The 15,256-nt window shown below is 38.1% G+C and overlaps 1 protein-coding gene across 2 annotated transcripts in view; it reads right to left on the bottom strand.

Moving 5' to 3' along the window:
* Positions 1-7,258: 7,258 nt before the first annotated feature.
* LOC101630376 (PWWP domain-containing protein MUM1L1) overlaps positions 7,259-15,256 on the bottom strand; it is a 22,359-nt gene continuing 14,361 nt past the window's right edge. For both annotated transcript variants that reach the window (XM_004685914.2, XM_012727038.1), the window contains exons 3-6: positions 13,195-13,321; positions 12,384-12,478; positions 10,949-11,009; positions 7,259-9,976 (exon numbers count right to left, since the gene is read on the bottom strand). In XM_004685914.2, coding sequence (XP_004685971.1) covers positions 7,670-9,766 — 2,097 coding nt within the window. In that variant the 5' untranslated portion in view covers positions 9,767-9,976; positions 10,949-11,009; positions 12,384-12,478; positions 13,195-13,321 and the 3' untranslated portion in view covers positions 7,259-7,669. The remainder of the gene's footprint in view (positions 9,977-10,948; positions 11,010-12,383; positions 12,479-13,194; positions 13,322-15,256) is intronic.

Below are 15,256 nucleotides of genomic sequence, written 5' to 3'. Positions count from 1 at the left end.
GGACAGGAGGACTGACGAAGTACACTGCTGAGGAGAGCAGCAGGCAGGTCAGGAGAGATCTGCCATGCCATGTGATCACCTCCGGGGCAGGCAGGAATCGAACTCACACGGAAGTGGCTCCAGCTTCTCAGTGCTGTGCTTTAACCCGCTGTGCCACCAGGGAGGGCCGTGTGTGTATTTTTTTTTATTAGATTTTGGAATTCCAAAAAAAGTTGATTCTGATAGATTTTTGTCAGCCTATTTGTTGCTCAGTGGATGGAAATATCCTTGGGACATTCTTATTCCACAATTTCAGCAATAACACTCAAATAAATTTGTAACCTCTACATCACAATTTGATGCTGGAAATATGCATAACATTAAATTATTTGCAGTTATTTTGCTTGAAATCTGTTTTCTTAAAATATTAACATGCTGGCCCTCCCTGGTGGCACAGGGGGTTAAAGCACAGTGCTGAGAATCTGGAGCCGCTCCTGCCTGCCTGGGAGGTGACCACATGGTGTGGCAGACCTCTCCTGACCCGCCCGCTGCTCCCCTCAGCAGTGTACTTCGTCGATCTGCCTGTTCTGCTCCCCACTCTGTCTCTGTTGAAGCCTCACTCCGCCCCTGAGCCTCTGGTCTGTACCCCAGTTCTGTATGCACAAATAAATAAATCTTAAAAAAATATTAACATGCTGAGTAAAGGAAATTGATCATTGCCATCCAATAGGAAATACAATATTATTTTTATTAAAAGATTGTAAAGTGAGGAAGAAATTAAGAATGTGGTCTCATCATTTCCATAAATCCAGGAGGATATACTTTCAGCTGCCATAGACATTACTGTGAAACAGATACATGTAAATGCTGTGGTGCAACTGTAGTTAACTGATCCTGAGAAGTTAAAAACGCACCAAGTCTAGGTCAAGTATTTGCATTTTTTTTTACATCAAGTTTTGAAAATAATTTTTCTGACATTGCATTGACTTCCACAAAAAATGGATTGTTTTCAGTTAAGATATACAATAAATTGGCTTCAGATTTTAATAGTGAACAGTTTACCATGTTCAGATCATTAACATATTTAGCTAAATGGAGGCTAATTTTCCAAATTCCTGTATCCTGGATCATCTACTACTTTTAGCAGCATGGGACCACTTAGCAGCTGGTATTTATTGGTATATTATTGGAACCTGCTGAAACTACTCTAGAAGTAAGTCCACTGATAAAGCTTCTTAGGTTTGTGATCAATGACATTTTTGGTGATTCAAGAGTCAGAACAAAGAGTTTGCATTTCATACAGTTTGTCCCAAACTAAATGGGCTCTCAGCGGTCAGCCTCGATGCTTATGTGTAGAGAAGTCAGCCTGTGAATACAGTCATTGGATCCAGATTATGAGGATCCAGTCACTGTAAGTTAGCAAGACAGCCAAGAAACTGTCTATTTTAAGAAATTGTTCAGCCACTCAAAATTGGTTCTCCCATAAGTAGAATTTCAAGGAAGTGTAGAGTGAACAATCTTTCTCAAGATTGTCAAAATGATTTATTGCATGCTGGGATTTCATTGACACACACATATAGATTGCATTCAGATAACAATAAATTTATTTTTAATTACTGATTTATAAGATTTAATAATACATCTCTGTTATTGGCCTGATGTCTCAAAGCCATTTTTTTAAGACTAAATAAATGCACATAATATGGGAAATTGAGAAATTATCTTAAAAAGAAATCTGATATTTTTTATTAATAAAGAAAAAGAAAGAAAATTTTTAATTTATTGTTCTGGGAAATACATTAAAATTTCTATTGCTTAATGTTTGACATCAGTGCTTTTTCATGTAAAAATGCAAATCTTAATTTTTAAAGGGCTTATTTATTTATTTTTGTAAGATTTATTTGTTTATACAAGTACTGGTATACAGAAGTGTGGGGGTGGGCAGTGAGAAGATTCACCAGAGACAGAGTGGGGAGCAGAACAGGCCAGCTGACAAAGTACACTGCTGAGGGGAGTAGCAGGAAGACAGGAGAGGTCGGTTGCACCATGTGGGTCAGCTCCCTGGCCAGGGATCAAACTCGTGCCGTGGTGGCTGGCAGTAATTTGATAGCGCTGTGTCTTTACTTCCTGAAGCCTGACAATCTTATTTTTAAATCAAGTACAGTCAAAAGAAGAATTGTAAAACAAAGTATTCTTTGAAAATATTTGAGGAACTGGTCCATTTCATTGAAGTTGCTGAATTTGTGTATATGTTACTAATAATATTTGATCATCTTTTCAATGTCTACAGGGTCAGTACGGATGTCCCCATTTGTCCTCTGTTTTTATTTTTTGGTTACTCTAGCAAATATCCTATCAAACTATTGATCATTTCAGAGAACCAGCTTTAGGTTTCATTGATTTGCTCCACTGTTTTTCTGTTTTCAATTTTATTTATGCCCTACTATTTCCAATTTTCTGCTTACTTTAGATTTAATATGCATTTCTTTTTCTAGTTCCTTCAGGTGAAAACTTACATTATTAATTGTGGTAGGTGGGATGGAGGAAATATATATACTCCATCTTATGTAGAACTGGGCAACTTACTTTTAATAGCTTTCATTTATGAATGAAAATCTTTAGTATACTTTATACAGTGGAACCTACTTGTACTCTATAAAATACATGCATAATTACAGCTGATTGTCTTAGCTTGAGTGTTTACAAAAAGAACATGATATAAGGGTTCTCAGACAAGTAGTTCACTTGTTAAGTGGTGAAATAAGGAGGAAAAGTCAAATAAGGAGTGTTACAAAATCACACATTTGTACAGGCAAGTGGTGCTTGTTCCTTCGGGATGAAAGTTGCTATGGTTTTCTTGTGGGGATGAATAACCGCCATCTCTGAGACAGAATAGGCACAGCACCTTCAACACAGAACATACTAGCTGGATGATATCCCTAAAGGAAGATGCATAACGAGGGCCCACTATCAGGTGTTGCTGCTGGAAATTATGGATTCAGCAGTGGCAACAGCTTGATCACCCTTGGCAAGAGAGCCAGTGCTGCTGATTTAATGCTTAGGCTCCATTCCTGTCACGAAGACAATGCATGGCCCTATAGTGCCAGAACCAAGACGATTGAGGAGAAAATCTACTTGGTTAAGTGCTTTCTCTACCATCAGGCCTTGCTTAATTTGCATTCCAGTAAGTCCATTGACATGCTTTTATCCAGACATTTTTACTTTCAGCACTTCCTCCTAGACCCTCATATACCAGCCAATTCATGCTTCACAGTCCAGGAGATGACCTCAAGTTTCTACACCCTCTATATAAATGGTACTCTCACACTCTGCCAACTGGGAGTTTTCTCTTCAACACTCGTCTGAAATGTGACAGTCATTCATTTACAGCTATCACCAACATTTACTGCTGACAAATAGGTGACCCCTGACCCTATGAGGCCATTGGAGTGACTTGGAGGGGAGTCACTGAAACAAATGAGCAATGCTATGAGAGATTTATACAATTTGCCTTCTTATGCTGGATCCTGAATATAGCATTTCTGTCACAGATGAACTGCTCTTCAACCTGCCAGTCTTCCTCACCTGGTGAATCTTATTACGTACAGCACCTTGCCATGTAGTCGTTTGCTGTCTCTTGCTTAGGCACTCATTTACTAAGCTCACTAGTACACACGACATGTTTTTCATAGCACAGAATGTATGACCTTTATTTCAGAATCCCCATATTCTATGTAGCAACTCCAATATTATGACTTAATGATTACATTGATAGTGCATCCTTATCCAAGATTGGTATCTTAAGCATTAGCAGATATGCTGAGTCATGTGACCTGAATAGTTGGGCATCTTGCCCAGCAGATCTGAAAACTTGCTGGGGGACCATGATTTTCCACTGCAGTTATGTTCACCAGCTCTCATGGTTTTCTTTTTGCACATAAGAAGTTAATAGACGGCCCTTCGTGGTGGTGCAACGGGTTGAAGTGCAGCGCTGTGAAGCTGACCACAGCAGCCTCAGTGAGAGTTTCATCCCTGGCATGGGAGGCGACCCACATGGTGCGGCAGACCTCTCCTGTCTGGCCCGCTACTCCCCTCAGCTGTGTACTTTGTCCATCTACCTGTTCTACTCCCCACTGTCTCTGGTGAATACTTTCACTGCCCCTGCACCTCTGGCCTGTACCCGAGTTCTGTATGCATAAATAAATCTTTTTTTAAAAGAATAGAACTTTCTAGAACTCTAGCCCTGGAATACTACTATCTATAAGTCATTGCTGCAGACTTCATATGTCAAGTTAGCCTGGCTGACTGAATTTGCTTCCCATTATGGGAATGTTCCTCAATTTGTCCCTGAGGTTTTGTGCTGCACCAGGGACCTGCCATTCTGGAATCCTATCATTTATTTCCATTGCAACCTATTTCCAACTATGGTTTTCAGAGAAAAGCCAATATTAATTTCTCAATGTCGATGTTCTCCTTCACCAATGTATTATTATTGTAGTATCTTCTCTGCCCTCCTAGGGAAAATCATTCAGAAATAGCTTGTCTCATGCAATCATAATTTCTAACATCCTGATTCCCTTTGACCTTCTCACCAATTTCTGTGTTTTGGCAAGTTACAGTTGCTCAGTATTATATATTACAGGCTGTTGTCCAAGCTTGAAGATACCACCCAGGCAGCATATTAAGGCTGAGCCCCGAGTTATAGGTGTGTGGCCCAGTGATAATAAGTTCTCCCGTATATTTAAATCCTTCCCCTTCCTTTGCTTGACAGCCACTAAAGCTATTCCAACATTATCCCAGGTCTTGACAGGACATTTTGGCCAGTTCCTACAGTTCCTTTTGGATTTTCCACCTGAATAGAGAACACATTTTATTTCTTTTGGTGTCCTATTTTCTCCCTGTCATGAGCTAGAAGCAATGAAAATATCAGTGCTGGGTGTTAAGACAAGTAATGTCTTCCTAGGTAATTGTTTTAGATGGGGTTGTTGCCTTGTTTCTAGGAACAAGAGCTGCTAAAGAGCCAGGATTAGGAGGGCAGGGGGCTGCTTTTGTCAGGCTAAAGGTTCAGAAGATCGGAGGTAATGAAGACTCATACTCATTGCTATTCAAGCTTTCAGAGTTCTACTCTCATTAGTGTGCATCTATTGATATAGAACTGCAAATGTTGTGAACGCAGCTTCTGTGTAGCTCTCCCAACCTAACAACTACAATGTGGGTCTGATATTTATCAGTCTCCCCTATGACTGGTGAAGTTGAAAATCTCCTTAATCCAATGGGATATAATGAACAACAGGTTGGACAGTCTCATTGGGTGCACCAACAATGTCAGGGACCCAGATTAGGGGCTGCCTTAGACCCTGCCTTAAACGACCATTCAAACTAAAAGGGATCTGAGTCGACATGAATTGGAAGCCAGACTCACCCATTCCCACACTCCAAATGCCAGTGCCAACAGAGGTACATGGCTCACTGCAATGTATACAATACATGGGGTTCAAATGTGCTCTCCTTACCTCAAACCATACACCCTGACACTCACAAATACGGGGTTTTCAAATATAGGTAGTCCATGAGATTAATAAGTATTTCTCACTAATTTGAACTAGTACATCCTAATCATCTTAGAAATTAGATTGTCATCTGACTCACTTTACAACTGACCCTGTCACCTGGGTCAGCCTTAAATTTTACACTTCACATTCTATCCTCGGAGTAGCTTTAACCCACATGTTGAATCACTTGCTCTCCTGACTTACAACTGTCTGAATGAGTGAGGTATTAAAGAAAATAATAAAAATAAGAGGTAGAGGTGGCTTCACTGAGAAAGTTGAAGGTGGGTAGTAAAATATTTGAACTAGAGGTACAACTTTACAAATTCAGTTTTTCCCCAGGATATACGATTCACATATCATGCAGTGATAGTCTCAGTCATTAAATAATCCTTAGGAGTCTGAGAAAGCTATACTCCCGAGGAGTTCTGGTCTTTATCAGGCTGGGACCAGAGAAGATTGTGTTAAATCTGAAACTTTATACAACTTGGAAAGCTTTGTTAAGAAAATAATGCAAAAATCAATCATGAAAGTGTTTATTTAGAATAACAATGTATAACAAGCATTAAATTGACTAAAGCAAGCAAAAATTTCAAGCAAATTATATATATAGGTGTATATATAATCAGCCTTCAGAAATCCCTCTTAGGTAGCTGTAATCTGAAATTTGCTAAAGTAAACATCCAAGTTGGAAGATACAATGCTTTTATTGCAAATCAAGACATCAACTTTTGCAAATTTTACAAAAACATGTTGGCCATATGAAAAAAAAAATAACAAAAGCTCAAAAGTCAGAGTTGTATTCTAAAATTAAAAATGCAGACAGGTTCATGTTAAGCCTTTAACATTTATTTTTATGTCAGGTTTTTAAAATAAAGCAGCTCTCCTAATATTTTTACTAAAGTTTCAAGGTAAAATAAACAAATCATTGGCTTCAGACTTTTGCCTTTAATTATGTACTTTTAAACATATTCGGAAAATAGTCATATAAGCCAAATGCAGGCTTTTGCTATGGCCCATTTCTAAATCCCTAGATTCTGGTCCATCTACTTTTTTAGTCGCCTGGAATGAATTACCAGTTGGCATTTATACTATTAGAACCAACTGAAACTATTCTATGAATAAGTCACATGATAAAGATTGTGTGGCTTGAGACACAAGTGACTACGTATCTCCTATTTGGAGATACAAGACTCAGAAAAAGTGCTTGCATATTCTATGTTTATATCAAGCTACATGGGCTCTTAAGTAGTCAGCCTAGACTCATACATTTAGAGTAACCAGACTGTGAATACAGTGATTCTAGCTGCCTTCCACATGTGGTCAGACAGCTATATTAAGATGATACAGTCACTGTTAGTTAAGACGACAGCCAAACAAGCCTGTCATTTTAAGGAGCCATTCTGCTTTTGAATAGTAGACACTCCCATACATGTAATTTCAGGGATGTGTAGAAAGGACAATCCTGTTCAAGGCTGCCAAAGTGATTTTTTGCATGCTGAGATGTTATTCACATTTTCATTGCATATGTGTTAAACTGCATGCAGGTGATCCACTTATTTTTGAATTTCAGATTGTTTTCTTGCAAAACAATTGCAGTTAGTTATAATATATAGCAAAGCATCTCTATCTTTGGTTCTATGTCTCAGAGATTTTTTTTTTCCAAAAATAAATAAGCATGGCAGAAAAAATAATCAACTATTTTAAGATAAAACCCAATACTTTATAAAAATTAAGCAAAAAATATATAATTGATGACTTTAGATTTTTTCTAATTATCTTGCTTACTATCTAACACCAGTGCAATTTTTAAATTGAAATGATTGTGCACACTGTATTTAATTATACAGCATAGATGTAAAAATACCAAAAAAAAATTACTTTCCCTTAAAAATCAGTTAGCAATTATGCATTCTACAAATGTATGGGAAAGCAGGTTGCTGAGTTATGTTAATAAAATTGACTTGAAGAAGCATTAAAAAAAGATGTAGTATATGCACAGATTTTAGAGGTTGCCAAAAAGTAAACACAGTACCAAAAGTCTCCTGTTTATGGAAAATATTTATATGCTGGAATTATTCAGATTTTTTTTTAAAAACTAACATCTATGAAAGCTGTTATAGTTGGGACACGTGGGAGTCTTAATGAGTTTCATTTGTTAATGGTTTCCGTCTCTTTTCAAATATGATTTTTGCATCAAATAACTCTCTTTCCCTGTATCCTAGAGATGGTCCTTTTAGATACTTTGCTTCAGCTGCCTTGTAATCTAATCCATCAACAGCAGAAATTGAACAGATGATCGCTTCTGGTAGAAGAACCTCCAGAATAAATTTAATTTTGTCATCTTTTATCAGAGTCAGCATCCTTTCATCTATTTGTTTGTAGATTTCTTGTAGATACTTCACCACCTCATCCAACTGATCTTCATCCTCAAAGTATGTTTCAATACAGGGAGTGAACCTATTTGCATTCAAAAATGATTTCAGCCACCTTGATCCTTTTGTGCCTTTTAAAATGGCTAGGAGATGATTCTCTGTTCCCTTTGCATTTACAATAAAGTCCACTAGGTTCTTATTGGCTCGGTCCCGAGCAGCCTTCATCCGATCAGGGAGAATTTTCTGGAAGGACATTTTCTTGGTTTGCGAAGTCACAACCATTGACTCCCCAATATCATCACTTTGGAGCTTTGGAAATTTGTTTCTGAAGGTATCTTGTTTGGTTACTTTCCGAATTGGGTAACTAATGTCAGCAGCATAATACTCAAGAAAAGAGCCTGAAAAAGAACCACAACCTATTCTAACTCTGTAATCACATATCAGTGAGATACACCAGTCAATACTTTCACTGTACTCCTCCCTGGCTTTATCGACAAGTGCTTGTTTTTCATTACAATCAAATTTCTTTAATCTTCTAAAAGGCACTCTAATGCCTCTTTTGTCAGGATTCATGTTTGCCTCAACAAAAAGCACACTTGCTTTTCTCTCTTTTCTCCTGATGCTTTTGACCACTGCTGGCCAAAAAGGATATTTTTGGTATTTAAACCAAACTATCATTCCTGCTTCAAATGAACGTGTCTCATAATGAAAAATGACGCGTGGGAGTTCTTCATCTTCCTCATTGTCATCTAATATGGAAGCATCAATAGAATTCTGATGCACTGACTTACCAGAAGCTTGAAGTTCTTCCTCAAGATCCTCAAAATCCAGTCTGTTAAGATTTCTTTCATTATTCACAAGAAGGAGTGAATAATCTAGAACACTGTTAGAGGCACTTAATGAAAGCTGACACTCCCATGAACAAGGCCTGGGAGATGTCGCAGCTCCTGTCTCTGATTCCACAGGAGGTTGCTCCTGATTGGTGTCAGGGCATGGATTTGAGGGACCTTCCCCAGGATCTTCAATATTCTCTAACAAGGGTGTGCATTCTGAGGAAACGGCCAGGGACTCCGTGGATATGTCCTCTGTCTCCTCCTTCAGAGCTTTGGGCACACTGAAGCTATCTAGTGGTGAATTTGGAGCAAATTTTTCTTCTTTAACACATTCATCCTCTTCTTTGATTGTGGGATAAAAGCATGGAACTATAGTGATGTCAATTTTTTTTTTATTCTCTTTCTCATCATCATCATCTTCTGAAAGTGAAGGGAAAGCCTCACACCAGTTAGAGTTTAGAGATAACTTTGTTTCCGTTTCATTTGGAGAAGTATCAGTGATTGAGGGCACCTGTGATTTGTCATCACACGGGGTATTATCACTCTCTGAAGATACTGACAGAGAGGGTGGATTTTCACTTTCATCAACACACTCCAGTGGGTCGCCTTCTTGCTGCCGACACTTTTTACGAGGGGGTGAATCTGAAAGCTGATCTGGCTTTTCTGGCCCATCTTCAGGCAGTGTAGTGGTTTCTTCTTCATCGGAACTGCTTGCTTGACTGATGCTGGTTCTTTCATTCAGAATATTCAGTGCCACTTTTAGTGATCTTTCATACGTGCTTTCCTCTGTAGGCTCAGAACTGACCTCTGAGTGCGCTGTTAGTGAGGAGACAATGGCTTCGATCTGAGGTTTACTAAGGACCTTTGTTTCTGTGCTCTCCACTTGAATTTTTTCATCCAGAGAGAGTATTTCAACTTCAAGGGAATATGTCTTTTTTCTCTTACTGTTTGATGAAGTTTCAGATCGAGATAAAACTTTTGCTGGCCATAATTGATCTTTCCAATTACATAGAACATACTCAGCATCCATTATGATTTAGATTTGTGTCAAAAGTTATTAGAGACTGAAGTGTTTGGCTATTCTGGTCACTACTAAGGCAGTCCTGACCAAAACAGTACTCCTACCAGTCTCTTTTGTCTTAGAACTATAAAAGAATTCACAGCTTATGCAAACTGTTCTCCAGCTGAATTTCCAAAGAATGCTTGAACACGTTGTTTGAATGAGACAATGTGGAAGATACTGAAATGGGAGGAGGAAAAGAAGAATAGTATCAGTAAATGAAATGATTTTGTCTAAGCAGAAGGTGAGCAATTGCAAACAGAGAAGAGATAATGAAAAAACAATGATCAGTGGTACGTCAGACAGAGGAAAGTGGGTAGGCAAAAGAACTAGAGAAATACTTTCCTAATCCCTCAAAGAACTTGCCCTTATAACTATGCATTAAGCAGTGATTGTGTGTGAGACAGCAGAGGTGGTAGAGATTGTGTGGTATGTCAGGGACTCTATAATTTAGGTACATCGCTACCTTTGTACCTCTGACATTATACTTGGGGCAGTGGGAACATAAACTTATTGGGCACTGGAATCATTTGGAAGACTTGTTCAGACTAGATTTCTAGGCTGTATCCCGACAGTTTTATTCAGAAGGTCTGAAAACAGCCCATTATTTTGTATTTCAAATAAATTCTCAAGTGATTTTGATGCTTCTTTTCTCAGAACTCTTTGAGAAGCACTGTTCTAGCTGAACACAGTTCTCTACTTTTAAAGCTGTAATTGTGTCCCTGTTCATCCAAAGACACTGAGAAGAGATTCTGTACCTCCTGGACAGACAACATAGTGATCTTGTTAAAAGCCTGAGTTTAGAAAGCAGAGATTCAGAGTGACTTACTATGGTCATTTGTTGGACCAGACAGTTTTCAAGTGTTTCTTGAGAGTCAAAGGAATGGCTAGGGCCTTAACTAGAAAGCTGAACAATCTCTTGTATGACTTATTCATGGAATTTTTAGCCCAAACTACAAGCCGTGACTTTTAATTACAAAAGTATTATGGCTACAGATTACACCTCAGCTTTTAACCTAACATGATTTTAGTATGAAATGTGGCTTTTTATTCAAAATGCTACAACTGCAGAGCAGGAAGTGAAATAAATTATGCCCCAACTTCTCATTATTTTTGCAATGTGAAGTATTTTGTGAAACTGTGAAGCCTTACCCAATGTCGTATGGACTGTGAAGATCTGGCCTTGTGGTCCAGATGTCCTGAGTCTCACGGGCTGTCCAAAAAGAGATAGGAAGTCCAATCAATTAAATAGAAATGGTGCAAAGGATCCACCTTACCAAAACTTTAGCAGCACATCATTCTGAAACACAGCAATCAAATGAAATCTCATCTCTGATGAAGATACCATATTTATTTCCCTTCTTATTCATTCTAAATTCTCTGTGATAGTTACACTATTTGGCTCATACTGAAATTATCTCTCTCAGAAAAAGTGTGAGGTGGAGACAAGAAGGGAAGTATCTCCCTTGTCTCTACCATGAGCCAGATTGTAGATCTTGTTTGAATCCTCACATAAATCATCACGTGAATTTCTCTGTCTTTACATATATATTTTTCCCCAGTTTTAATCACACTGCACATACTCTCTCAGAGTCTTCTAAAACAAAATACATTTTACTGCGTTGTTTGCCTATTTCACAAAAATGGTTTACTGGAGAAAATTTAGGAAACCTGGCAGGTGCCATCTTGTGACCAGAATCAGAATGGCAGCCTCCTCGGGAAGTGTAGATAGGACCTTACCTCCCTACGGGGTCCTTCTAATGAGAAAACAGGGAACTATATTTAACAATCTTGGAGCCTTCCCAGGCTTCTGAAATTTTCCATACTAAACACAGGGTTTTTGTTACCTAGGATTATAATGTCATCAACTATAATGTTTCTTGTTATAAATATATACAGCATCTTATTAAAAATTGAAAAGATACAGGAAGATATATACAAAACAAGGTGTAACTTTAAAGACATGATCACTACAAATATTTTCTCCTTCCAGGATTTGTTTAATATGTATTGATCAATAGATATCATTTCAAACCAACATCAGATCCCAATTCAGAGCATAGTCTGAACATCAATCCACTATGTACATATTTTCCACATGATTTTTTATGAATTTCTTTAAATGGCTTTCTCCCCACATTTGCAACATTTTATCTCAATGTTATTCCTGATGATATGAAACAAGGAAATTAATTAAGTAGAAATTAATGAAATTGTAAGTAGAGAGCAGTAAGTTAGCCCTCTCTCTTTGACTACACAGATAATCATATTAATAGCATCACAGGTATGTTTTCCAACATTTAGTTGCATGTATTATAGTAGCCTACATGTGTATTACTAACATGGACATTTATCTGTAAGTGAGATCATATGACAAATGTTCTGCTTCTTTCACTTTATACTACTCAGACACTTCAAAGCATGATATGCAGCGATTGGCATTTTTACCTCCAGGAACATAGTACTATATTCTACATTTGTTCCACATAATATTTTAAGAAATGCTTAGAGAAGTCAAATCCTGTTGGTCTTACTCTTTTAAACTTAAAAGGTATAGAGAAATGGTCCTCACTGACCATGGTCATACCTGGGTTCTGAAGAATGAGTTGCAGGAGGACACGTGAAAGTCAGAGCCAGCACAGCAACAGGTTATGTGCTTGATCAGATCCAGAAAAATTTCCACTATCAGTAAAAGACAAAGGGGGTGGGTTTACATGTCTATATGCACCCATAAATGCTTATGTGTTTGAAACAAAATGGGTATGTTGTAGAGTTTCTTTCTCATTATAAAAATAAACCTGGACAAATCTACTAAAGATGCTGAATCCAGATAAATTAAAATGGTAATCTGACCATCTAGAAATGCTGATTAACATGGGAGTTTGTTTTTCCCAGATTTGTTCTAATCACACATATATACTTGTATATATATACAAGTACCTTCATTTAAGTCATATTTGTTCCTTTTTCTATGTTCACCTATACTTGGCAATACAGTTTCAGTGTGTCAATCAATTCATAGGAGAATTTCCTCCCATGCTTTCAAACATTTTCAGCAGTCATTTGTGTAAATTAATAAATGCTAAAAAATTCAAAATAGTAACAGAATGTCTGGCAATATAACCATGTGAATAAATTAGCCTTAGTCGCATTGCTGCATTTAAGTCTTAATATAGAGGCTGTAATCTGATCACTTCTCACACTGTAGACTTTTAAAGCATTGGGACATACAACATCACTCCCCCACCACCCCAAATGGATAATTCGAAATACCAGCAATTCTCTCAAAGTCACACACCATCCCCACCACTCCAAGATCACCAACCCTATTTTTCTCACCTTTACTCTAGGGCTCTCAGAAATCCCTAGAAAATAACTAGCCTGAAGACAGCCATTACCTTGAGGCTTCTTGTCAGCTGCAGCCTGTGAAATGCAGCCCCTCGGCCAAGCCTGGCCGGGCTCTGTTCTCCGGAGCTTCGGAGGATGCTCCGCCCCTCCTGTGATGATGAAGACAGAAGGTCCCTCCTGAATTACAGGAGAGAGAATTGCCAAGTTAAACTGCTGATGGGTAGAAAAGTTCCTTTTTCAAGAACTTTGAAGTGAAATGGCAACAAGTGTCTGTTTGATTTCCATTCAAACCCTTGGGGTGTGTGATTTCTTGATAAGAGGTAGCAAATCACTTTACTAAAAAATAAACATCTAGCTTGAAGTATTCCTTAGGTATTTTTTTCTTTGCCTTCACTGGCACCTTCCTTCTGCAGGCAAATTTTAAATACAGCTGTGACAAGCTGTGTTAAAATAGTTTACTTAGGATCTTGATTGGGAGTCTGCTACTTATACTTTTTCCTCCTACTGAGGAAAAAGTCTTCACATTTCTTTTGTTTCCAAGACCTGGCACATCTCTCATGTTCAGTTCTTTTCCTCAAAAAGCTTCAGGAAAGTTTCAGAAATCTCTTCACAAACACGAATATTTCTGACCAGGGTCTGAAAAATCATTGCTTTGGCAGGAAAGTACTTCACATACACTCACAGAGAGTTGGCAATCCCCTCTTATTTATGTTGGGATTTTTTCACGAAGGCAATTCAGTGTGGATACGTTAATTTAAAAAAAAATCTACATCTTCCTTTATTTATGTCTCAAATACATGCTTCAAGTTTTATTCTTTGCAATTCTCCTGTGTTAAACTTAAATTTAGCTTTATGTTTTAATTTAAAAAATCAAATTTTCAATATTGTTAGTGGTAATTTTGGTAAAGAAGGTATCTGGGTGTGAAGTATTTTATTTGGACTGTGTACTGGTTTCTCCACTATCTAGAAGTAGAGCCTTTCCAGGAGACCTTTCATAAGCTGAATGGCATAAATTGAAGCAGCAATTACCATCAATTTATACAGAAAATTATTTAAGCATTCCCAGACCCAAAAATAACCTACCAAATCATTCTAAGTAACACATAAAACCTACAAGCTGGAGTGATATAATAAATAAAAAGCCTGTACAAAGTGTCTGGGGGGAGCTTGGTGGTGCCACTCTTGCTGCTTGGGACACATGCGACCTCCAGAACAGCTGCTGTGAAACAAATGCTCATTGCTCTGTTCACTTTTCATCATAAAAGCCAAAGACCTCTTCGGGTTTCAGTTAACAAAAACAGATGTAGGTCTTTTTATAAAAGCAAAGTGGAGGAACATGAACTTGGAATAGCATGGATATCTGTGTAATATGTAATACATGTATACGAATAAATTATAAACATCCACCTTTTTACATAAGCACTAGTATCAGAACAATAAATAAATACATTGAAACAGTAAATTAATTCGTGCAGGTCATCTCTGGGCTATTGTAGCTGAGTATTACTGAGGGCTCTGATAATTAAGAGTATGTAATGTTTTACGCCAAACACAAAAGGAATTTATTTGGGAGACGATACATGTAGGTCAACAATGGTGCAGAGAGGGGCAGGGTTCTCATTTAAGGACTCAGACTTCTGTCCTATGGACCCACCATCTCTTTGGTATTGCATTCTTTGCAATTTCACTGCCAATCAATCTTTTGTGAGTGGGGGTTAAGGAATGTTATGGAAGGTTTTAGCAGCCAGGTCTGATAAATATCACTGCTGATCACAGTCAAGTAGTTAGACCTGTAATAGAGGCTGAGAAGATAATCTCTCTGTGAACCAGCAGGAAAATGAAACAGATTGACTATGTCACTTTTTTTTTCTGCCACAAGAAGTTCCCCCCTTTTGATTGTTTAGAATTTCTTATTTAAAGATTTATTTATGCATGCAGAACTGGGGTACAGGCCAGAGGTACAGGGGCGGTGAGAGGATTCACCAGAGCCAGAATGGGGAGCAGAGCAGGCAGATCTACGAAGTACACTGCTGAGGGGAGCAGTGGGTGGGCCAGGAGAGGTCTGCTGCGCCATGTGGGTCACCTCCGGGGCTGGGGATTGAACTCACACTG

This window comes from Condylura cristata, unplaced genomic scaffold (assembly GCF_000260355.1).
Source record: "Condylura cristata isolate star-nosed mole 26May11 unplaced genomic scaffold, ConCri1.0 scaffold00019, whole genome shotgun sequence".
Lineage (NCBI taxonomy): Eukaryota > Metazoa > Chordata > Mammalia > Eulipotyphla > Talpidae > Condylura > Condylura cristata.
The sequence above is the reverse complement of the archived record's forward strand: the minus strand, read 5'-3'. Positions and strand labels throughout refer to the sequence as shown.